General features: G+C 42.3%; 1 protein-coding gene across 1 annotated transcript in view; it reads left to right on the forward strand.

Moving 5' to 3' along the window:
* The window catches only part of LOC132404596 (stearoyl-CoA desaturase 5-like), a 97931-nt gene that overhangs the window by 64697 nt on the left and 8066 nt on the right, over positions 1 to 25168 (forward strand). Inside the window, exons 3-4 of the mRNA XM_059988869.1 lie at positions 5421 to 5626; positions 17057 to 17289. Of these exons, the coding sequence (XP_059844852.1) occupies positions 5421 to 5626; positions 17057 to 17289 (439 nt within the window). The remainder of the gene's footprint in view (positions 1 to 5420; positions 5627 to 17056; positions 17290 to 25168) is intronic.

Consider the following 25168-nt stretch of genomic DNA (forward strand, 5'->3'; position numbering starts at 1 on the left):
TTTATGGCAGAACAGTTTTCAGTCATTCCTGAAAATGAATGGAATAAGACATACTACATCTGCACGTTACCACGCAGCTGCAACTGGCTTAGCAGAAAGTTTCATCCAACGTATAAAAACGCACTTCGATCAATGTCAGCAGAACACACTATACTGACACTGAATCAGAAGCTCGCCAATTTCCTCCTTGCATATCCCAATGCAGCATACTCCACAAACAACAACTCACCAGCCATGCTGTTCCTGGGTTGTCCCTTGCACTCATGCTTGGATATCCTCAAACCCAATCTCAGAAGGAGTGTGCAGGACAAACAGCTGAGAAAAACCGAAGGTATTGGAGTATAAAAGTTGCATTGTTTGCTGTGTAATCAAAACTATGTAGTCAGCTTTGAACTTGCTATTTGCTGTGCATGTATCCAATTTAGTAGGAGAATGAACTCTTAAGAATGTAGAAGACAATGGTGTGTTAAGAGAGGCTAGCTAAGAGATGTAGCTTATGTAGTCAGCTTTGAGTTTTCTATTTGCTATGCATATATCCAATTTAGTAGGAGAATGAAATCTTAAGAATGTAGAAGACAATGGTGTGTTAATGAGAGGTAGCTAGGAGATGTAGGTTAGAACATGATTAAGTCAATGGGTAGAAACAATAGTGGCGGATGTACTTGTGATACGCAATTGTAGACTGATTGGATATGCTGATGCAGCTAAACCAGGAGATTGCTATAAAAAATGCTATGTACAAGGATCGGTGGGCAATCAGCGACTAGCTCAATGATTGTCTCAGCTTTGAATTGCAAATTAAAGTTTAACCCTTCTTGAAGAATCTTCTGCGTCTCCTGGTCGTTTGTGGGGCACAAGAAACCACAAGGCTTCCCAAACAAGAAGGTTCAGTTTTTCACTCCTAATCAAGCAGTCCTGCCAAGAGACTAAAGAGATGATCAAAAGTGGGTACTTTGAAAGATAAAGGACAGAACTGGATGACTTTCCTACACAGTGGAGATTGTTTCCAGATAATATCAGACACATCAGTCATTTGGGGAGGGCAGAGTAAATTGTTAGAGAAGAGAAGTGGCTGCCTCTGTCAGACCATTTCCTGCATTCTCAGAGTCTACTCCTACAACCACCACGGAACAGGTCCCAGAACCTGACATTGTTTCACAGCTCCAAGTCTCGCCTGCCAAGCAGAGTGAACCCCCTTGTCAGGAAAGACATTATCTCACAACAGTAAGAAATTCTCCACCGTGATTAAATCCTTAGACTTGAGTGGGGCAATTTAAAATATACTAGGCTCTGGGTATCTGTATAGAAGTTGTGTTATATGGTATACAGTGTATATAGTTGAGATACATTCTCTATTGAGTTGAAGTTTATAGCTAAGCAGGGAGGAGTGTTGTGTGTTTCAGTAGGTACTTTTAATGTCAGAGCAACGTGTACAATATACATCCTGAAATTCTTTTTCTTCGCAAACATCCACGAAAGCAGAGGAGTGCCCCAAAGAATGAATGACAGTTAAACGTTAGAATCCCAAAGCCTTCCCTCCCAGTACCCCCTTCCATACACAATCCCTCCCAGTACCCCCTCCCATGCACAGTCCCTTCCAGCTCCCCCTCCCATACACAATCCCTCCCTGCCCCCTTCACAATCCCTCCCATGCACAATCCCTCCCAGCACCCCCTCCCATACACAATCCCTTTGTACCCCCTCCCATACACAATCCCTCTGTACCCCCTCCCATACACAATCCCTCTGTACCCCCTCCCATACACAATCCCTCTGTACCCCCCCATACACAATCCCTCTGTACCCCCCCATACACAATCCCTCTGTACCCCCCCATACACAATCCCTCTGTACCCCCCCATACACAATCCCTCTGTACCCCCCCATACACAATCCCTCTGTACCCCCCCATACACAATCCCTCCGTACCCCCTCTCATACACAGTCCCTCCCAGTACCCCCTCCCATACACAATCCCTCCCTGCCCCCTTCACAATCCCCCCCATACACAATCCCTCTGTACCCCCCCATACACAATCCCTCCATACCCCCTCCCATTCACAATCCCTCCGTACCCCCTCTCATACACAATCCCTCCCAGTACCCCCCTCCCATGCACAATCCCTCCCAGCTCCCCCTCCCATGCACAATCCCTCCCAGCTCCCCTCTCGCGTACACAGTCCCTCCCAGCTCCCCCCTCGCGTACACAGTCCCTCCCAGCTCCCCCCTCGCGTACACAGTCCCTCCCAGCTCCCCCCTCGCGTACACAGCCCCTCCCAGCTCCCCCCTCGCGTACACAGCCCCTCCCAGCTCCCCCCTCGCGTACACAGCCCCTCCCAGCTCCCCCCTCGCGTACACAGCCCCTCCCAGCTCCCCCCTCGCGTACACAGCCCCTCCCAGCTCCCCCCTCGCGTACACAGCCCCTCCCAGCTCCCCCCTCGCGTACACAGCCCCTCCCAGCTCCCCCCTCGCGTACACAGCCCCTCCCAGCTCCCCCCTCGCGTACACAGCCCCTCCCAGCTCCCCCCTCGCGTACACAAGCAGCAGCACGGCAATCACCCCCCCACGTTAAAAAAATGCCTTAATCAATGCCTTCCACCAAGCGCTCAAGTGTGCAGCAAAGCAATAAAGAATAAGCAATATAGGTACTCGCAGTACCCCAAGGTATTATTTGAGTAAACTTGTGTGTGTGTATATATAAAATTCTTCACTTAATAATTTATTGAGTTACATGCACAAGTATGTGAATTGCGTATGTCATGTACTGTGTGATATGGATGTGCCTCACTTAAAGTAAACATGAAGTCAGACCCACATTTTGAACTTACAAAATGTAACAGAAAACCATACAATAGATGATTTGGTAAGGATATTTCTTTATACCTTTCCAAGCCTATTTTGAGCACATGTGGAGAATGACAATTAAGTATCTCAGTTTACTAATTTGGCCATGCTTTCAGGAGGTACAAAAACTGAATTACTGTGGCTATGATTACAGAGTGACCCAGTTACATTAATATAAGGTAGAAAGTGTTTGATGCACAGAGCTATGATTCTGACCAACCTGATACTTGGCTCAGAAGGGATTTAATCATTTTATTATTAATGAGAACTCTTGACAGATTTATGATAGGAACATAGAAAATAGGTGCAGGAGTAGGCCATTCAGCCCTCTGAGCCTGCACCGCCATTCAGTATGATCATGGCTGATCATCCAACTCAGAACCCTGTACCTGCTTTCTCTCCATACCCCCTGATCCCTTTAGCCACAAGGGCTGTATCTAACTTCCTCTTAAATATAGCCAATGAACCGGCGTCAACTGTTTCCTGTGGCAGAGAATTCCACAGATTCACCACTCTCCGTGTGAAGAAGTTTTTCCTCATCTCGGTCCTAAAAGGCTTCCTCTTTATCCTTAAACTGTGACCCCTCATTCTGGACTTCCCCAACATCGGAAACAATCTTCCTGCATCCAGCCTGTCCAATCCCTTCAGAATTTTATATGGTTCAATAAGATACCCCCTCAATCTTCTAAATTCCAGTGAGTATAAGCCTAGTTGATCGAGTCTTTCTTCATATGAAAGTCCTGCCATCCCAGGAATCAATCTGATGAACCTTCTCTGTACTCCCTCTATGGCAAGAATGTCTTTCCTCAGATGAGGAGACCAAAACTGTACACAATATTCTAGGTGCGGTCTCACCAAGGCCTTGTACAACTGCAGTAGAACCTCCCTGCTCCTGTACTTGAATCCTTTTGCTATGAATGCTAACATACCATTTGCCTTTTTCACCACCTGCTGTACCTGCATGCCCACCTTCAATGACTGGTGTACAATGACACCCAGGTCTTGTTGCACCTCCCCTTTTCCTAATTGGCCACCATTCAGATAATAATCTGTTTTCCTGTTCTTGCAACCAAAGTGGATAACCTCTCATTTATCCACATTAAATTGCATCTGCCATGAATTTGCCCACTCACCTAACCTATCCAAGTCACCCTGCATTCTCCTCACAGCTAACACGGCCGCCCAGCTTCGTGTCATCCGCAAACTTGGAGATGCTGCATTTAATTCCCTCATTTAAATCATTAATATATATTGTAAACAACTGGGGTCCCAGCACTGAGCCTTGCGGTACCCCACTGGTCACTGCCTGCCATTCTGAAAAGGTCCCGTTTACTCCCACTCTTTGCTTCCTGTCTGCCAACCAGTTCTCTATCCACATCAATACCATACCCCCAATACCGTGTGCTTTTAAGTTTGCACATTAATCTCCTGTGTGGGACCTTGTCAAAAGCCTTTTGAAAATTTAAACATACCACATCCACTGGCTCTCCCCTATCCACTCTACTAGTTACATCTTCAAAAAATTCTATAAGATTCATCAGACATGATTTTCCTTTCACAAATCCACGCTGACTTTGTCCGATGATTTCACCTTTTTCCAAATGTGCTGTTATCACATCTTTGATAACCGACTCTAGCAATTTCCCCACCACTGACGTCAGACTAACCGGTCTATAATTCCCTGGTTTTTCTCTCCCTCCTTTTTTAAAAAGTGGGGTTACATTAGCCACCCTCCAATCCTCAGGAACTAATCCAGAATCTAAGGAGTTTTGAAAAATTATCACTAATGCATCCACTATTTCTTGGGCTACTTCCTTAAGCACTCTGGGATGCAGACCATCTGGCCCTGGGGATTTATCTGCTTTTAATCCCTTCAATTTATCTAACACCACTTCCCTACTAACATGTATTTCCCCCCTACTAACATGTATTTCCCTCGGTTCCTCCATCTCACTAGACCCTCGGTCCCTTACTATTTCCGGAAGATTATTTATGTCCTCCTTAGTGAAGATAGAGCCAAAGTAGTTATTCAATTGGTCTGCCATGTCTTTGTTCCCTATGATCAATTCACCTGTTTCTGACTGTAAGGGACCTACATTTGTCTTGACCAATCTTTTTCTTTTCACGTATCTATAAAAACTTTTACAGTCAGTTTTTATGTTCCCTGCCAGTTTTCTCTCATAATCTTTTTTCCCTTTCCTAATTAAGCCCTTTGTCCTCCTCTGCTGGTCTCTGAATTTCTCCCAGTCCTCAGGGGTGCTGCTTTTTTTTTTGCTAAATTTGTATGTTTCTTCTTTGGACTTGATACTATCCCTAATTTCCCTTGTCAGCCATGGATGCACTACCTTCCCTAGTTTATTCTTTTGCCAAACTGGGATGAACAATTGTTATAGTTCATCCATGTGATCTTTAAATGCTTAAATAATTATCATGTGAGATACCTTATCTTCCTGTGAGCTGAAAGCAAGGTTTTCTTAGAATTACTCTGTACTTGTAAGATGACCTGGAGCAGAGACAAAGGGTTCTTCAAAAATGGCTGAGTCTTTTCTTTAATTTGTTTTTGTGTGTTTCCTTAGAATGACATCTACGAGTGGTCTCGGGATCACCGGGTACATCACAAATACTCAGAATCCAATGCTGACCCTCACAATGCCACTCGTGGGTTCTTCTTTTCTCATATCGGCTGGCTGTTTGTTCGTAAGCACCCGGACGTGGCAGAAAAAGGAAAGAAGCTGGATGTCAGTGACCTTCTTGCTGATCCTGTTGTTGTGTTCCAGAGAAAGTAAGCACTGGAGGAGTGAGGGAATACATGGGGAATATATTGCTATAGTTGCTCTGCTAATAATAAGTACTGAAGATTTTTTTTTACTTTTAAAAAGATTTTACTCAAGCAATCATAACTGTAACTTGGTGTCTGGGAATTGTGGAGATTTCAAACTATTTTTAAGTTCAGAGTGTATTTGCTATCAAAGAATGTGTACAGTATACAACCTTGAGAGAAAAAAGACTGTTTAACACACAATGTGCAGGGAATAAAAACCACATCATGCCCATAAAAAAGAACACATTTTTAAAAAAAGAATAAAATAACCCATAAAAAAGTCATACACCTAATGAGCAATGAAAACGTAACATCATGCAAATAGTAACCACAAGTAAATAGTGTTTCTGAACTGAAGTCCACAGAGAAAGTCCCAAAGTTCAGTGCAGAGCTGAGTAAATGTCTTACCATTTATGATTACTTGCTATTTTCTCCTTCCCTCAGAAATGGGGAACATATGTTGTTAATGGTAAAGTTTTTGGTATTCCTTTTCAAATAACAATGAGTAAGTTGAATTACAAACTTTTTTTTGAAATAAGTGTTCATGCCAATGTTTGCAGTTTAGAGTGGGCAGTCTGAGCTATTTGCAACTCAACTGATAAATACACTCACTCAGATTCCATCTCCTGCGTTGAGCACTACAGGTGTGGCGTGATGAGGCCTGAGTGACTGTATCTTACAAATACATATCTTAGTGGTAATGGAGCTGATTTTTTTTTAACATACTGTGTCATTTCAGAATCAGATTGCCTGTCTACGTTAGCTGAAAATGTCAGCAATAGTGACATGGGAATAACTGGATTTTTTTTTATTTCTACAGTATTTACAAATTTAAACTAGCTATCTGCATTACTTTGCAATAAAAAGATCATTAAATTATTCTCTTTAAGGAAAAAGACAGAGAAAAGATGCTTATTTGTTCTGGAAACTCTGCAGTGTTTGCTGAATTGTACATGCCTGTCAGAACAGTGCTCAAAATCATGACTAGTGTCTCCTGTGCTTGCTGCATACTGTTGGGAGTGATCAAATGCGTGCTCTATGATCCTCAATAGCATTAAGGAAAAGTTTTTCTTTTACTTTGGGTATCATGTAACAAAGACGTGTGGAACCACTCTTCACCCTATCACTACTGGGAGCAACAGCAGTCTTCTTCGTTCTTTAGTTGCCCAGTTCTTATGTGTTGGTTAAACCACCACCTTTGATCTGTTTGCATTATCACTTGGTTGAATGATCTGCAATTGGGACTGTCCTGAGACATTGCCTTCCTGTCAGATAGTTAGCCAATTTGTTCATATCTAATCTTTGACCATTGATAGCCTCTGAGATGGGACAACAAAATCAGGCTTAATTTGCCCATCAACTGATGTGTTAGCTCTTTTTTTCTCTTTACAGGTGCTGCCTGATCTGAGTATTTCCACCATTCTGTCTTTATTTTCCAGCACCAGAGGTTTCTTCTGCTTTTCTAATTCCACCGTCGTCTAACGTCCGCATTTCAAATGAAATACTGAGAAATGTTCCTCGTTGGCAATTCAGGCTTACTTTGCTTTTTTTTCCACCCTTGTTGGGGATAAGTAGCTTGATTCAGATTGGAAAACAAATGTGAGATGTTACATTTCCCTTAAAAACATAGCTATCCAGCATGAAAGCATTAGGTACCTTTTACATAAGCTTAAGTGGTGGAGCAGCATGTGTTAGGCCTGATAGGTAGATAAATTTACCCTGACTGGTAGTGACATTGTTCACAGTAGTTAGTGGAATATTCACTGTCCCCTTCTCACAAGAGTGCAGAGAATTCAAAAGATCAAATCAGTCATTGGCAGCGGGGGGGAGGGGAAGGTCAATCATTTAACTGCTATATTTATACTGTTATCAGTTTTAACTGTAGCCACCAGAGATAATGTGATGTTGGGGGCTGGTATAAAATGGGCTTGGTGTACAGTGGGCAGTAAATCTGACACCATTGCTCAGAGTTAAAATTGTCCTTTCTATTTCTGAATTACTGTAATTTCTCCAATTATGATAAATAAAAATACAGCTGTGATCTTCCTTTCTAGAGTCATGCTTCCAGTTCATCATCAATTACACTTGTGTCAAACTTGTACTGTAGTTTTTTTGTTAGTCACCATTCTCACCATTTGTAGAAAAAAATGTATCTGTCTAAAGGATTTACATATGTAGATTTAAGCATGTGTTTATCTTGCCAGTTATTAGTGAAGAAAATACAGAGTAGTTATATCTGCTTCCAAATTATTTCCTAATTTCTTTAAATCTCAAATGTCTTTCAAATTATGGATGTTGAATCATTTCATCTGAACTAAAAATCCCAAGGGCGTTAATAAACAGAACTCGCATTTTATATTTATTCCCTTTGTCTTTTGAGACTGACTTGACTCATGAATAAGAAAGGATTGATTATTTAAATTGCTCATGGTCCTGTGTTTCAAAAAACTAAAGCATTCCTTTGGATGTGCAGTGAAAATTCTGTCAAGGTTCCTGTTAATTTTTAATGAGCTGGTTACTTTAAGAATGCAAGTTGTACTTGAATCATATTAAAAGACTTACATTGCGTTTTGTCTTTCTGCATGTTACTTTTCATAATTCTTAGCTTGGATTTTTAAAGATCGTCAAGTTGACATTGTGTTGCATTGTGAAAAGTGGTATTAAATATGTAACAGTGTTGGTATTTTAAACTGAAACCACAGACCAGAGAAAAGAAGCTCTAAGTATTGCAAATTCACCTTCAGGCTTTAAAATGTCCTTGATAAGGCATTGCTTGGCAATGGTAATAGTCATGCAGTTTCAAAGCTCAGTCTGTTCTTGGTTGGGAATATCAGAATTGGTTTTTGTGCCCTTGACTTGGCAAAAAGATATATAACCAGCCAGGATTCCAGCTGCCAAGTATTATTTGGTGACCATCTATTCAAAAGTGAATATCTGCCAAAGATGTGATCAAGTTTAAATGTGATGGTTCCTGTGATGAATAGTATGCCAGCATTTGCAATAGTTTTCATCTCTAATAATACATGCTGGCATTAGCTCTTTATCTGACTCACAACAAATTTAAAAGCAGCCTTAATGATAAGCAGTTTATTTCTAGAATTCATGGGTTTTGTCTGCTAAAGTTTTACTGTACACTTTTAAGGTAAGGTAAGCTATTGACTAGTGTCCAGATGTGGTGACATAAGATGGTGTAAAGATGTACAGACTCTGAAGATTCCAAATATGATTCTTGTCTATGCTGAAATATTTGTTCAGGTCAGATTTCAGTGCCTCTCAGGCAAAATTGGTCAGGGTCCTACAGTCATTCTGTGGCTTCAGTAGCTGGATGTTAATGGAGCTGGGCATAATTCAGTGTCCTGGTGCAGTGATTAGGGCTATAAAGGAAAGTCAGTGCTCTAATAAAGAAGGGAAAAAAAAAGATAAGTATACATAAGAAAATTCTCTATTGTGTGTAAGCACGTGTTCATGAAGGGGAAAATCATACAGTATAATAGTGGGTATTCTGTTGATTAGATTGCAGAAAATGAACCATAGGAAAATTAACTTTATGCAATAATGAATACTACAAAAGGCTATTTAATTTACAGGAAGTGGTCATCTGGCAATGAATTTACATTGGTGCCAGCTTCAACTGTAGCCTTTTAGATGTAATAGAAGTCGAGAATTTATATGAAATGTTTGATATTCTAAAGTCTTCCACTTGTGGATCCACCTTCTTTCTCTTTCCTCTGCACTTCAGTAGAAGGCAAAATCTAATGATACAGAGTAGACAGCAGTTTTGATACTATTGCTCGAATTTAAAATTGTCCGTTAATTCAGTCTTCATTGCTTCTTTGTCCTTTCAGATCGTAAATATGTGTGCTTCTTCACTGAATCCTGCAGAGTTTCCTGTTTGACCTCGTTAATCAACTGTACCTTGTCCATTATCATTTTATGAAAGAAGTTAGTCTGGAATTTGCATTAGAGGGTTCTCACAATGAGCCTCAGAGTTTTGGTGGAATATTGGAAGAAGCCCTTTTTTACACACACAATCTCTAAAACTATGAGATTCTACCTTGAAAACCAATAAGCAATTATATTGGATTTCTGCTTAAGCTGTACTATTTACTTGGGTGTTCCAACTCTGGAGTCCACAAGACCATAAGACATAGGAGCAGAATTAGGCCAATCAGCCCATTGAGTCTGCTTCACCATTCCATCATGGCTGATCCTGGATTCCACTCAACCCCATACACCTGCCTTCTCGCCATATCCCTTGATGTCCTGGCTGATCAGGGAACGATCAACTTTGGCCTTAAATATACCCATGGACTTGGCCTCCACTGCAGTCTGTGGCAGAACGTTCCACAGATTTACTTCTCTTTGGCTAAAAGAATTTCTTCTTAACTCTTTTCTAAAGGGTTACCCCTTCAATTTTGAGGCTGTGCCCTCTAGTTCTGGATGCCCCCACCATAGGAAACATGCTCTCCGCATCCACCTTATCTAGTCCTTCCAACATTCTGTAGGTTTCATTGAGATTCTCTCCCCCCAGCCCCCACACCCAGACATACGTTCTTCTAAATTCCAGCAGTCCGTACAGGCCCAAAGCTGCCAAACTGTTAACCCCTTCATTCCCAAAATCATCCTTGTGAACCACCTCTGGACTCTCTCCAATGACAACACATCCTTTCTGAGATATGGAGCCAAAACTGTTGACAGTACTCCAAGTGCGGACTGACTAGTGTTTGTAAAGCCTCAGCATTATCTCCTTGCTATTATATTCTATTTCCCTTGAAATAAATGCCAACATTAAATTTACCTTCTTTATCACAGACTCAACCTGTAAATTAATCTTCTGGGAGTCTTGCATGAGAATTCCCAAGCCCCTCTGCACCTCTGATGTTTGAACCTTCTCCCCATTTAGATAATAGTCCGCACTATTATTCCTTTTAGCAAAATGCATTATCATACATTTCCCAACACTATATTCCATTTGCCATTTTTTTGCCCATACTTCCAATTTGTCTGTCCTGCTGCAATCACATTGCTTCTTCAGCACTACCTAGCCCTCCACCTATCTTCGTATCATCCACAAAATTTACCACAAAGCCATCAATTTCATTATCTAAATCATTGACAGTGTGAAAAGTAGCAGTCCCAATATCGACCCATGAGGAACACCACTAGTTAGTGGCAGCCAACCAAAAAAGGCCCCTTTTATACCTACTCACTGCCTCCTGCCTGTCAGCCATTCTGCTATCCATGCCAGTATCTTTCCTGTAACGCCATAGGATTTTCTCTTGTTAAACAGCATCGTGTAACAAACAAGTAAATTACATCCACTAACTCTCCTTTGTCCACCCTGCTTGTTCCTTCCTCAAAGAACTCTTAACAGATTTTTCAGGCAAGATTTGCCTTTACAGAAACCATGTTGACTTTGTCTTATTGTCTCCAAGTACCTCAAAACCTCAATCTTAATAATAGACTCCAACACTTCCCCAATCACTATGGTTAGGCTAACTGGCCTATAATTTCCTTTCTTTTGCGTTCCTCCCTTCTTAAAGAGTAGAGTGACATTTGCAATCTTCTAGTCCTCCAGGACTATGCCAGGATCAAGTGATTCTTGAAAGATCGTGATCAATGCTTCCATTATCTCTTCAGCAACCTCTCTCAGGACTCAGGGATGTAGTTCATCTGTTCTAGGTGACTATTCTACCTTAAGACTTGAGTTTGCTTAGCACTTTTTCCTTTGTAATAGCAATGGCACTCATTTCTGCTCCCTGACACTCATGGATCTTTGGCACAGTGCTAGTGGCATCCACAGTGAAGACGGATGCAAAGAACCCATTAAGTTAATCTCCTATTTCTCCATTACTACTCACCAGCATCATTTTCCAGCGGTCCAATATCAACTCTCACCTCCCTTTTACTCTTTATATAACTGAAAAAACTTATGGTAACTTTATATTATTGGGTAGTTTGCCCTCATATTTCAGCTTTTTAAGTTGCCTTTTGTTGGATTTTAAGTTTCCCAATCATCTAACTTCACACTCACTTTCGCTACCTTATATGCCCTTTCCTTGGCTTTTTGCAGTTCTTAACTTTCTTTGTCAGCCACGGTTGCCTACCCCTACCATTTGAGAATTTCTTCCTGTGTACCTACCCTGTGCCTTGTGAACTATTCCCAGAAACTTCAGCCATCTCTGCTGTGTCGTCATTCCTGCCAGTATGCTCCTCCTATCCACCTGGAGAAGTTCTTCTCTCATTCCTCCGTAATTCCCTTTATTCCATTGTGATACAGATACATGTGAGTTAAGCTTCTCCCTCTCAAAATGCAGTATGAATTTAATCATATTATGATCGCAGCTTCTTAATAAGATCTGGGTTATTACATCACATCCAATTTAAGATGACCTTTCCCTGAGTAGGCAGAAGCTTTGGTAATTATTCACCAAAGTTCTCTGGACTCTAGGCAAATCCTGGCAGATTGGAAGAAGGTGAATATCACACCACTGTTCAAAGAAGTGTGACACTACTAAGGATAATGTAATGCTTTTCTGTGTAATGTTCCACTGCGGTTATGGTTTCTCTGTGGCAGCAATGTTTGGGTTATGACTAGAGATAATGGGGCTTTGGAATGCAGAGGGTATCCAATGGGAGAAATGTTGTTCGTTCTTGTGTGTCTGAGAGCTGGGTTTTTCATGGTCCTTTCGTCAGGGAGTGATGGAGAGAGAGGATGTGAATGGAGAGAGTCAGAAGACCACTGGACGGAGTGGACTGAGGAGCAAGGGTCTGAGGGCCAGCTACGGGAACAAATGAACGAATAGTGAGCTCCAACGATGTGCAATAGACTGTTTCATGAGAAAGGGCCCTTTTTTTTGTTTCTTTATTAACCATATAGTCAAATTAAGAATTATAAAACTCAGTCATTTAATCGCATATTGTGTACTGTTTGATATTCTGCAGTGTGGAGTTGTAACCGGGCAACACATCACGCAGCATCCACACAAACAAGATTTCTCAGTTTGGCCGGGCCAGAAGTTGTTTTCCCCTAGACGAATATGTGTTGGCCAAGGCTGAGGGTTACAGTTGTGGGGGCCACGTTTGAGATTGATTCCGTTGGATGTTGCATGATTGTGTTTCTGTGCTGGTATGGATGCTGCTGGGGTGGAGCGGTGGTACACCTCCGTGGGGTTACCAGTAACTAATGCGTGCGTGTTGAGTGGGGTGGATATTCATACCCTGGATGAATTGTTAATTTGATTTTTGAGTACTGTTAAAGCAGTTGGCAAAGTTGAAATTGTAGTGCGGAGTTTGATAAAATGGTGGTTGAGATCTTGTTCTAGTTCAGACTAGCATTGACGTAATGGCAGTGGGACTGCCAGTGTCTATCAGTGCCCCAGGTGAGGTGGGACCGTGGCCTGTCCATGTGCCAGGAGAAGGGCGGCGTTTCAATTCTGGTGGGCACCAACACCCCTCTTGTGAAGAGTCTCATGGGGGCCTGCAAGGAGAAGGCTGGCGAGATCTTTCTGGGAACATTGTCTCGTGCACCCAGTGTTTTGAGCTGCTTATGAGAAGTGCGTGGCTGCATTGGGTTTGATAACGAATTTAGATGAAGGGACTGTGTTGTTTACTCAATCAAAGCCAATGGTGGTACGACCCGGGGAAGTAGTGAGAGTGATGGGGACCCCAACTTCCCGGAGTGCCTGATGGCGAGGCCCTCTTAATGGATGCTCCGGAAGTCCTCGAGGGGGATGCCCCTGGTGCACCTGTTCCCAGTGACAGTAATGTCTAGTGTCCCCTGTAAGACAAGTTGGGGAGAGACTATAGGAAAAAGGGGGAAAGTTGACGGTGAAGATAGCGGTGGTTACCACTTGGCCAAAACCTCAGACTGTGAGCGCTCTGCGCTTGTTCCTTAGGTTCTGTAGTACATGTTGCCTTTTGCTAACTCCCCATTGATTGAGGGAGAGACTCCCATCCCATCTCCTATTGAGTTAGATGAAGGGGTGCGGAGGTCTCAGAATTAGGAGACCGGATAGTCTGGGCAATGTAGCACCAGGGGAACAAAGTGTGACCCCTACTGTGTTGGGGAGCTATGTCACTGCCTTTTCAACCTGGATTGGTCTTTGTGTTTTGCAGGAAGGGTTAGTGAATTATCTCAAGGTCATGAGGACATGACTAAATTCAGTGGGGGGAGAGTGTAACATACTGTAAGGTTTCACTGCTAAGGCTAATGTAATGGCTTCTATTTAATGTTCCACTGCTAAGGTTATGGTTTCTCTGTAGCAGCAATGTTTGGGTTATGACTCAAGATAACGGGACTTTGGAATGCAGAGGCTTATCCAATGGGAGAAATGTTCTTTCTTGTGTGTCTGGGAGCTGTGTTTTTCACGGTCTTTCATCGGGGAGTGAGAGGATCTGAATGGAGACAGTCTGAAGACCACCGGACGGAGTGGACTGAGGAGCAAGGGTCCGAGGGCCAGCTACGCTCAAAGGTCGATGGGAACAAATGAACAAACAACAAACTCCAACAATGCGCAATAGACTGTTTCATGAGAATGGGCCCTTTTTTTGGTTTCTTTACTAACCATATAGTCAAATTAAGAATTTATATAAAGATCAGTCATTTAATTGCATATAGTGTACTGTCTGATATTTTGCGGTGTGGATTTGTAACCGGGCAACACATCACGCAGCATCCACACAAACGAGATTTCTCAGTTTGGCGGGGCCAGAAGTTGTTTTCCCCTAGACGAACACGTGCTGGCCGAGGCTGAGGGTTACAGAAGGATGTAGGCAAAAGGCAGGTAACTATAGGCTAGTTTAACATCTGTAGTTGGGGAAAATGCCTGAAGCTACATTAAAGAAATAGCAATGCCCAGAAATGAATCCATCATGCAGATGCAAGTATGGATTCAGCAAAAGCAGGTTCTGTTTGACAAACTTACTGGAGTTCTTTTAGGATATAATGAACCCAATGGATGGAGGGGGACAGATGGATGTTCTTTATTTGGATTTCCAGAAGGCGTTCAATCAGGTGCCACATAAAAGGCATTCATAAGATAAGGATGCATAGAGTTTTGGATGAGGTATTAGTATGGATAGAAGATTGGTTAACTAATAAAAACCAGAGAGTTGGGAGACACAGGTGTTACTCTGGTTGGCAATCAGTGGTGAGCAGTGTGCTGCAGGGGTCGGTGAAGGGGCCTTCAAATGTTCATGATATACATTAACGATCTGGAAGGGGGGCCGAGTATAGTGTATTTAAGTTTGTTGATGGCATTAAATTGAATGGAAAAGCAAATTGTGCAGAGAATATGGAGAGTCTGCAGAGGCATATAGATAGGATGCTGCTGTGCAGAAAGACTTGAATCACAAAAGATGGTTTGCAGGTGCAGTAGGCTATCAAAAAGGCAAATGGAATGTTGGTCTTCATTGCTAGAGGGATTGAGTTTAAGAGCAAGGAGGTTATGCTGCAACTGTACAGGTCCACATCCGAAGAACTGCATGCTGTTCTGGTCTCCCTATTTGAGGAAGGATATACTGGCTTTGGAGGCAGTGCAGAGGAGGTTCACTAGGCTGATTTCTGAGATGAGAGGGTTAGATTATGAAGAGAGTTTGGGTCGCCTGGGACTGTACTCACTGGAATTCAGAAGAATGAGAGGAGATCTTACAGAAATATATAAAATTATGAAAGGGATAGATAAGATAGAGGGAGGAAAGTTGTTTCCTCTGGTATGTGAGATTAGAAATTCAGGACACAGCCTCAAGATTCAGAGTACATTTAGGGCAGGTATGAGGAGAAACTGCTTTTCTCAAAGAGTGGTGAATCTGTGGAATTCTCTGCCCAATGAAGCTGTGGAGACTACCTCAATAAATATATTTAAGACAATGTTGGATAGATTTTTGGATAGTTGGGAAATCAAGGGTTATGGGGAAAAAGGCAAGTCGGTGGAGATGAGTCCATGGTCAGATTAGCCATGGTCTTATTGAATGGCGGAGCAGACTCAATTGGTTGGATGGCCTTCAGCTCCTATTTCTTATGTTCTTAAGCTGCTCTAAAAGGCCATCTCGTAGGCATTCAACAAATTCCCTCTCTTGCAATCTGACGCCAACATGATTTTGCTAATCCCCTTGCATATTAAAGTCCCTCATTACAATTATGTCATTACCCTTATTACGTGCCTTTTTCAGCTCCCTTTGCAATCTCAATCCCACATCTCTGATGCTATCTGGAGGCCTAAGTATGATTCCCATAATGTTTGAACATTTGCAGTTTCTTAACTCCACCCACAAAGATTCAACATTCGCTGCCCCTATGTCAGTTCTTCCTAAAGATGTAATTTCATCTCTTATTGAGCCACACCACTGCCTACGCCTTCCTGCCTGTCCCTTCAGTACAAAGTATATCCTGTGATGTTAAGCTCCCAATTATGACCTTCTTTCAGCCATGACTCAGTGATACCCACAATGTCATACCAATCAATCTCTAAATGCACCATGAGTTCATCCACCTTATTCCGAATGCTATGGCATTTAAATACAGCACCTTCAGTTCTGCGTTCTTTGCCCTTTTGAATTTTGCCTCAATAAGAGAAAACCTGTTGGCTCATCCTCAGCTCTATCATACTGGTTCCCATCCCCATGCCATATATTTCAACCACTCGACAGCTCCAGTAAACCAGCCCACAGGGTTATCGATCCCCCTCGGATTCAAGTGCAACTGATCCCTCCTGCCCCAGAAGAGGGCCCAGTTATCCAGAAAAATGAATTTCTTCCCCCGATCCAGTTCTTCAGCCACTTATTTATCTGCCACCTCATTCTATTCCTATCCTTACTGTACTACCTTTTGAGGTCCTGCTTCTCAGCTTCCTCACTTACTCACTGTATTCTTTTTTCCAAAACAACCTATTTTCTTCCTATTTTGTTGGTATCAATCTGTACCACAGTTTCTGGCTGCTAACCCTCCCTTTTCAGGATATTGTGGATATGTCCAGAAACTGTGGCACCTGGGAGGCAAGCTACCATCTGTGATTCCTTTTCGTATCCACAGAATCACCTATCTGTCCCGTTGACTACTATAGAGTCCCCTATTACTGCTACCATCCCCTTCGGTTCCCTACCCTTCTGAACCACAGGGCCATCTGTTAAACATTAAGTACTTATGTATAATATTTGAATATGTGCAGATGTTGCCAAAGTGGCACAAAATCATCTGATATTCATCATAAAGCCATTCGCTGAATTGTCCTGTTAAATCACATTCTTGTTAATGCAGAGCAACAGAAACTGTAGACGATTAGACTGCATGCAGTTTTATTTGTTTTCCACAGATAGTAATACAGATAATCCTGCTTTCTTCATGAGGCTTGTTCTGGTAATTGTGTAATTAAGCTTTGTTCTCTATCGTAGGTATTACAAGACGTCTGTTTTAATCATGTGTTTCTTAATGCCAACTTTTATCCCCTGGTACTTCTGGGGGGAAAGTCTCTGGAATTCATATTTCCTGGCTTCCATTCTTCGATACACCATCTCTCTGAATGTCACATGGCTGGTAAACAGTGCTGCCCACATGTATGGAAACAGACCCTATGACAAGAACATCAGTCCAAGAGAAAACAGATTTGTGACTTTTGGAGCACTTGGTGAGTAGGAAACCGGTCCAGGTTGGTGCCAACTTGGTTGTTTTCAAAAATTTGACAGCAATGGGGGCTAACTGCAACTCTGGGTAGAACTCCTTACACATTTGATGCAAACATTATCCTTTTAGTGATATAATTGATTTGCCTTCTCTTTATGCCTCCTGAAGTTACTAAGCTGACTGTGTCGCAGTCAGCTAGTAGGGCCTGAACTGCACCAACAGAGGTGGTAAAATCAAATACTTGAATTGGGGATGCAATGATGTCAAGTGACCTGACATTGTTTATAACCTAAACTTGGATGTGTCACAGTAGATCTGTCTTCATCACCTGTGCACTTACAGGTTGTCCGGGACCTCTGCCAACACCGACACAATAGTTTGCATGTAACATCTGCATCAACGGTGTTTATTTGCATGGAGGCTGATGGTAAGCACACCTGTGCAACAAAGCAATTCTTCATGTGCATCTGCTGATTGACTGGAAAAAGAAATACAACATCGAAACATGCTACTCAGTGCAAATACACTTAACCTCTGATTTGGCTATTCATAAATTCCAATGGTTTGGTGTCTTGCTCACTGGTTCCCTGTTCTACTGTTCCCCTGACATTTGCTAATTCATTGAAGTTTGTTATGGTACTGAACAGTGTATGATACTTACAACTGATTAAAAGTATATTGTAATTATTAATATGAATAACATTCAAAAGGCCATCAAATTTGCTCATCAGCCTGAGGTGGTACCTTAATTGTCATTTGAATCTGTACCTCCTCGGTTATTTTGTCTATTCAAATTGCCTTGCCTGCTTTTACAGATGTCAAATTCTTCTGGCTGTGGTGGCTTATTATGCCACATTATTAAGGTCCTGAGAAGTATAATTCACAATTTGTAACCAAAAAGCTGCTTGTTGTTATGAAATTTTGACACCATTTGTTCTACCCCTGCATCCAAGTCTTTGATATGTAGTGATGCTGCCTCAATATAACTTAATAAGATTGCGTGACATACTGGCACTCTTAATAGAAAAGTTGCTTTTTAATTTTTAAGTTTACTATCTGCTCCTAGTACTTGAAGTAATATCTTATTTACAGAATTTTAGAAGTGGAAAAGTAAGCTAGTAGGGGACTTCCCTACAATTAATGAATATTCTATCTACTGTAGAAACACAAGAGACAGCAAATGTTGGAATTAGAAACAAAAGAAACATTGCTGTAGATACTCAGCAGACTGAGCAACATCTGTGTGGTGGGGGAGGGGTGGAATTGTTGACTTTTTGGGTCAAGATCCTGTATCAGGTCTGCCCATTGTTAAATATGCTTTCCCAATGAAATGTTTTATTAAGTACAATCGTGAGTAGGTTTTTTTCATCTGCAGATTGTAATGGTGGTTGTCCAGTACTTCAGCATAGAATCATCCTTGATCTGTTCGTGTTCCTCTCCAAACCATGTGGCACATTGGGTGGCAACTTTGCTGTTACTTTACTATTTGTTTTTTCACAAGGCAGAGTTGTCAGCTCGACTTGGATGGAAAGCGTGCAAGAAGCCGGCCTTGTTTGACTGGGACCACTCACCTCCAAGTCTATGTGGATGCAGTTACACCATTGGCTGGCTCAAATTATCATCCTTGATAGAAACTCAAAATTTCCTTGGGTTTTTATAATCAGCTGTCATTGTGGTCAGTTGTGATCCCACAATCTTTCCAGGGTTCTCACCAGCAAGTTGGTACTTGGAGAGTAACTTGAAACAATATCTTAGCAACGATGTCTGAGGACCCTCACCTCAGGATTCAACTCTGGATATAGTCTCTTTAGTAAAGACCAACTTTAAATACTTATAAAATTCCTGCACCATTCTCGGATCATTGTCTACAAGGTAACAGTTCTCTTCAGGACCCACCTAATAATTCCTCCTTTTTCTAATATACATACATAACATATTTCATTTCCTGTTTTGATTTTAAAATAATCTGCTCCAATCCCCACAGCTTTTCTCCTACTGTATTAATTTCTCCATTTTTTATATTCATTACTACTGTACTTGTATGCCCTCACTATGGACTTTAATGGGGGTTGTAATCTCTTTACCTTGTTGCAGCATCCTGAAATTGCAGGCATGTACTTTTTTTTGTTAATGAAATGTACCTAGAACATGGAATAGGCCTATTGGCCTACTATGTCAGTGCTGAGAACAATACAGAGTTAAACTAAACCTCATCAGCCTGTACGTGATCTATCTGTCCATTACTTGCATATTCATGTGTCTAATTGCCTCTTAATTAGTCTCTTTATCATATTCGCTTTCACCATTACCACCAGCAGCCTATTTCAGTCATGTAACACTATATTTAAAAGAAACTTACCTGCACGTTTCCTTTAAATGTTTTCCCCTTCTCTTAAATTCATGTTCTCAAGTATTTGATATTTCTTTTTCAGTTTTAATATATATGTGTTGTGGCAGCAGTACAGTGCCATGCATTAAAAAAAACTAAATTACAGTAAGAAAAACAGTACTGTGCAAAAGTCTTAGGCCCATAGTGTGTGTATATAGCAAGGGTGCCTAAGGCTTTTGCACATTACCTTGTTTGTCAACATGGAGCGGAGGGCGAGCTTGTAAATCTGCTGGGAGCAAAGGCTGTTGGGAATGGTGAGGGTGGAGTGCCGCAGGAGGGGTGTGGGACAGGTGGCAAAGGAGGAGTGCCAGTGGCACAGGTACAGACACACCCAGCCTTGAGACACCGGGCAAGGTCATTTGATTCCATATTGTTGGTTTATTGATTGTCACAGAATGTCTCTCTCTGGTGCTTCCCACTCTTGCATGGACTTTTGCATGGTACTATATATAAAAAAAATAAGTAGTGCAGAAATAGTGAGGTAGTGTTCATGGTTTGGTTCGTTGTCAGTTCAGAAATCAGTTGGCAGAGGGGAAGGAGCTTTTCATGAAACGTTGAGTGTGTGTCTTCAGGTTCTCTACACCTCCTCCCTGATGTACTCGAGCAAAAAGATAGTCACCACCTACCCTATCCACGCTTCTCATAATTCCATTTACTCCCCTCAGCCTCTGATGCTCCAGAGAAAACAACCCAAGTGTGTCCAATCTCTCCTTATGGCTCATGCCCTCTAATTCAGGCAGCATCCTGGTAAATCTCCACATTCTTCCTGTAATGGGATGGCCAGAAGAGAGAATACCTTCCACTACATGTTCAGAGTTTTAATTTGACCCTTCTTTCTCCCCTCTCCCTTCAAATAGAATTTGGTGCCTTGGTGTATTCCAACTATGATCTGCTCCTCAAGTATTTTGTGGTGCCCATATGATTCAAAAATTAAGCACCAAGTGAAAATCCCTAAAACAGTGTTATGATGTGCAGCCACTGCTTCTACCCTGTTGAGAGGCCCAGCAGCCACATCAGATGCTCAAGCAGCTGTTTGCTGTTCTTTTTCCCGTGTCTGATGTTCAGCAGTTTATGTACAATACTTGAAATGAACTAGAAATCCTTTGGTTTGGGGTGTCACTTTTGATGTGCCACTTCTTTAAAAAGTGGACAAAAATTATGTGCAGGTTTAGCTTTTATGTAGTTTCCAGTTATAGTGCACTTCACCTTTGTAACCAAGAATAATAATTGCTGATCTAGCCACGCCCAAATAGATCGTCTCAGTTTAGAGAGATAAAATAATATAAATAATAATAATAATAAATAATAATAAATAATAATAATATAAATAATATAATAGTCCCATTTATACCCAAGCACAAGATTTATTGCTGTAGCATTTCATTAAAAGTCCTCCAGCACTATGTCATTCTACCTGCAGTATTTGGCACGCCTAGATCATCCTTTCCCTGTACCTCTGGTCCACAGATAAAGTCCACATTCAGCATTTTCCATTCTTGTCTTTAAGTCACAGCCAGAGTCACCTCTGAAAGCTGGTAGTACTAGATCTTTCCTTGGCTTCCTCCAACTTGTCCTGCTCATCAGTAACGTTGGAAAATGCTTTGTTAATTTCCACGAATGGGCTAGCAAAAAAAAAAAGTTTTATCTCACAATCTATCTGTCCCTCATTGAATTGAATTGACTTTATTTCTTACATCCTTCACATACGAGGAATAAAAATCTAACGTTACGTCTCTGTCTAAATAGTAATTTATAATAACTTATAATAAATAGAAGTCAATGTAACATAGAAATACTCTCAAATCAGTGTGAATTAATCAGTCTGATGGCCTGGTGGAAGAAGCTGTCCCAGAGCCTGTTGGTCCTGGCTTTTATGCTGTGGTACCGTTTCCCAGATGGTAACAGCTGGAATAGATTGTGGTTGGGTTGGCTCGGGTCCCCAATGATCCTTTGGGCCCTTTTTGCACACCTGTCTTTGTAAATGTCCTGAATCATTGGAAGCTCACAACTACAGATGCGCTGAGCTGTCCACAGCACTCACTGCAGAGTCCTGCGATTCAGGGAGGTACAGTTCCCATACCAGGCAGTGATGCAGCCAGTCAGGATGCTCTCAATTGTCCCTGTACAAAGTTCTTAGGATTTGAGGGCCTATACTAAACTTACTCAACCGTTCTGAGGTGAAAGAGGCACTGTTGTGCCTTTTTTACCACACAGCTGGTGTGTACAGACCACGTGAGATCCTCAGTGATGTGGATGCCGAGGAACTTAAAACATTTTACTCTGTCAACCCCAGATCCATTGATGTTAATAGAGGTTAGCCCATCTCCATTCCTCCTGTAATCCATAATTAGCTCCTTTGTTTTTGCAACATTGAGGGAGGGGTTTTCTTGACACCACTGTGTCTGAGAGTTGACTTCTTCCTTGTAGGCCGCCTTGTTTGAGATTAGGCCGATCAATGTAATGTTGTCGGCAAATTTAATTAGCAGATTGGAGCTGTACAGGGAGTAAAGGAAGAGACAGTACACAGCCCTGAGGGGCTCCTGTGTTGAGAGTCAGAGGGGCAGAGGTGAGGGAGTCCACTCTTAACACCTGCCAACGATTTTACAGGAAGTCCAGCATCCAGCTGCACAAGGCAGGGTCAAGACCGAGGTCTCTGAGCTTCCTGTCGAGTCTGGAGGGAAATATGGTGTTGAATGCTGAACTGTAGTCCAAGAACAGCATTCTCACATAAGCATTATTTAATAGGTGGCTATTTAAAAAGGGAGCTTCAAGGGTGTTTGTCCATTGTACATGGCCTATCAGCAGCTATAACCAGAGGACCATTCATGAGTTAAATAGCAGGGAAGTGAGGAGGTGACCGATAGGAGCTAGAGGCAAGTAGTCACACCGGGGCCTCGGGAGACAGATAAGTGAGTAGCAGGAGAGGGAAGGGCAGGAGTCAGATACTAGAAAGTACCCCTGTGGCTGTCCCCTTTATTAATAAGTACTTGAGTACTGTTTGGGGGGGGGCCTACCTGGGGGAAGCAACAGTGGCCACGCCTTTGGCACAGTCTGGCCCTGTGGCTCAGAAGGGTAGGGAAAGGAAGAGGGCAGCAGTAATAGGGAACTCTATAGTTAGGGGGTCAGATAGGCGATTCTGTGGATGCAGGAAGGAAACATGGATGGCAGTTGGCCTCGCAGGTGCCAGGGTCCGGGATGTTTCTGATCGCGTCCACTATATCCTGAAGTGGGAAGGAGAACAGCCAGAGGTCGTGGTACATATTGGTACCATGACATAGGTAGGAAAAGGGAGGAGGTCCTGAAAAGAGACTACAGGGAGTTAGGAAAGAAGTTGAGAAGCAGGACCTCTGAGGAGTAACCTCAGGATTGCTGCCTGTACCACGTGACATTGAGTATAGGAATAGAGTGAGGTGGAGGATAAATGCATGGCTGATGGATTGGAGGAGGGGGCACGGATTCAGAATTCTGGATCATTGAGATCTCTTTTGGGGCAGGTGTGACCTGTACAAAAAGGACGAGTTGCACTTGATCCCTTTGGATCAATATCCTGGCGATGAGGTTTGCTAATGCAGTGGGGAGAGTTTAAACTAGAATTGCTGGGGGTTGGGAACTGAACTGAAGAGATGGGGGAAGGGGGCTGTTGGTTCACAAATAGTGAAAGCTGGGAGATGGTGTGAGAGGGAGGGTAGGCAAGTGATAAAGAAAGGATACGCTTAGACCGATGGTTTGAGATGTGTGCATGAACAAAGCAGGATAAGCTTAGAGCGTGGATCAATCCTTGGAGCTATGATGTTGTGGCCATTACAGAGACTTGGATGGCTCAGTGGCAGGAGTGGTTACTTAGAGTGCCAACTTCAGATGTTTCAGAAAGGACAGGGAAGGAGGCAAAAGAGGTGGGGGCGTGGTACTGCTGATCAGAAATAGTGTCACGGCTGCAGAAAAGGAGGAAGTCATAGAGGGATTGTCTACTGAGTCTCTGTGAGTGGAAGTTACAAACAAGAAGGAGTCAATAACTCTACGGTGTTTTCTTTATAGACCACCCAATTGTAACAGGGACATCGGGAGCAGAGAGGGAGACAGATTCTGGAAAGGTGTAATAATAACAGGGTTGTCGTGGTGGGAGATTTAAATTTCCCAAGTATTGATTGGCATCTCCCTAGAGCGAGGAGTTTAGATAGGGTGGAGTTTGTTAGGTGTGTTCAGGAAGGTTTCCTGACACAATATGTAGATAAGCCTACAAGAGGAGAGGCTGTACTTGATCTGGTATCGGGAAATGCACCTGGTCAGGTGTCAGGTCTCAGTGGAAGACCATTTTGATAGTGAGCACAGTTCTATTTCCTTTACCATATCATTAGAGAGGGATAGGAACAGACAGGTTAGGAATGCATTTAATTGGAGTAAGGAGAAATATGAAGCTATCAGGCAGGAACTTGGAAGCATAAACAGAGAACAGATGTTCTTGGGGAAATGTACGGCAGAAATGTGGCAAATGTTTAGGGGATTTTTGCGTGGAGTTCTGCATAGGTATGTTCCAATGAGACGGAAAGGGTGGTAGTGTACAGGAACCATGGTGTACAAAGGCTGTTGAAAATCTAGTCAAGAAGAAAAGAAAAGCTTACGAAGGGTTTAGAAAGCCAGGTAATTATAGAGATGTAGAAGATTATAAGGCTAGCAGGAAGGAGCTTACGAATGAAATTAGGAGAGGCAGAAGGGGCCATGTGAAGCCCTTGTGGACAGGATTAAGAAAAACCCCAAGGCATTCTACAAGTATGTGAAGAGCAAGAGGATATGATGTGAGAGAATAGGTCCTATCAAGTGTGACAGTGAGAAAATATGTATATAAATGGAGGAGATAGCTGAGGTACATAACAAATACTTTGCTTCAGTATTCACTACGGCAAAGGATCTTGGCGATTGACTTACAATGGATTAAAAAGCTTGAACATACAGAAACTAAGAAAGAGAATGTGCAGGAGCTTTTGGAAAGCATCAAGTTGGATAAGTCTCCAGGACCGGACGAGATGTACCCCAGGCTACACTGGGAGATAAGGGAGGAGATTGCTGAGCCTCTGGCAATAATCTTTGCATCATCAATGGGGACAGGGGAGGTTTGGGAGGATTGGAGGGTTGCGGATGTTGTTCCCTTATTCAAGAAAGGGTGTAGAGATAGCCCAGGGAATTATAGATCAGTGAGTCTTCCCTCAGTGGTTGGTAAGTTGATGGAAAAAATCCTGAGGCATGATTTATAAACATTTGGAGAAATATAATATGATTAGTAGTAGTCAGCATGGCTTTGTCAAAGGCAGGTTGTGTTTTACGAGCCTGGTTGAATTTTTTGAGGATAAGACTAAACATGTTAATGAAGGTAGAGCAGTAGATGTAGTGTATATGGATTTCAGCAAGGCATTTGCTAAAGTACTCCATGCCAGGCTTATTGAGAAAGTAAGGAGGCAAGGGATCCAAGGGGACCTTGCTTTGTGGATCCAGAATTGCC

This window comes from Hypanus sabinus, chromosome 14 (genome assembly GCF_030144855.1).
Source record: "Hypanus sabinus isolate sHypSab1 chromosome 14, sHypSab1.hap1, whole genome shotgun sequence".
NCBI lineage: Eukaryota > Metazoa > Chordata > Chondrichthyes > Myliobatiformes > Dasyatidae > Hypanus > Hypanus sabinus.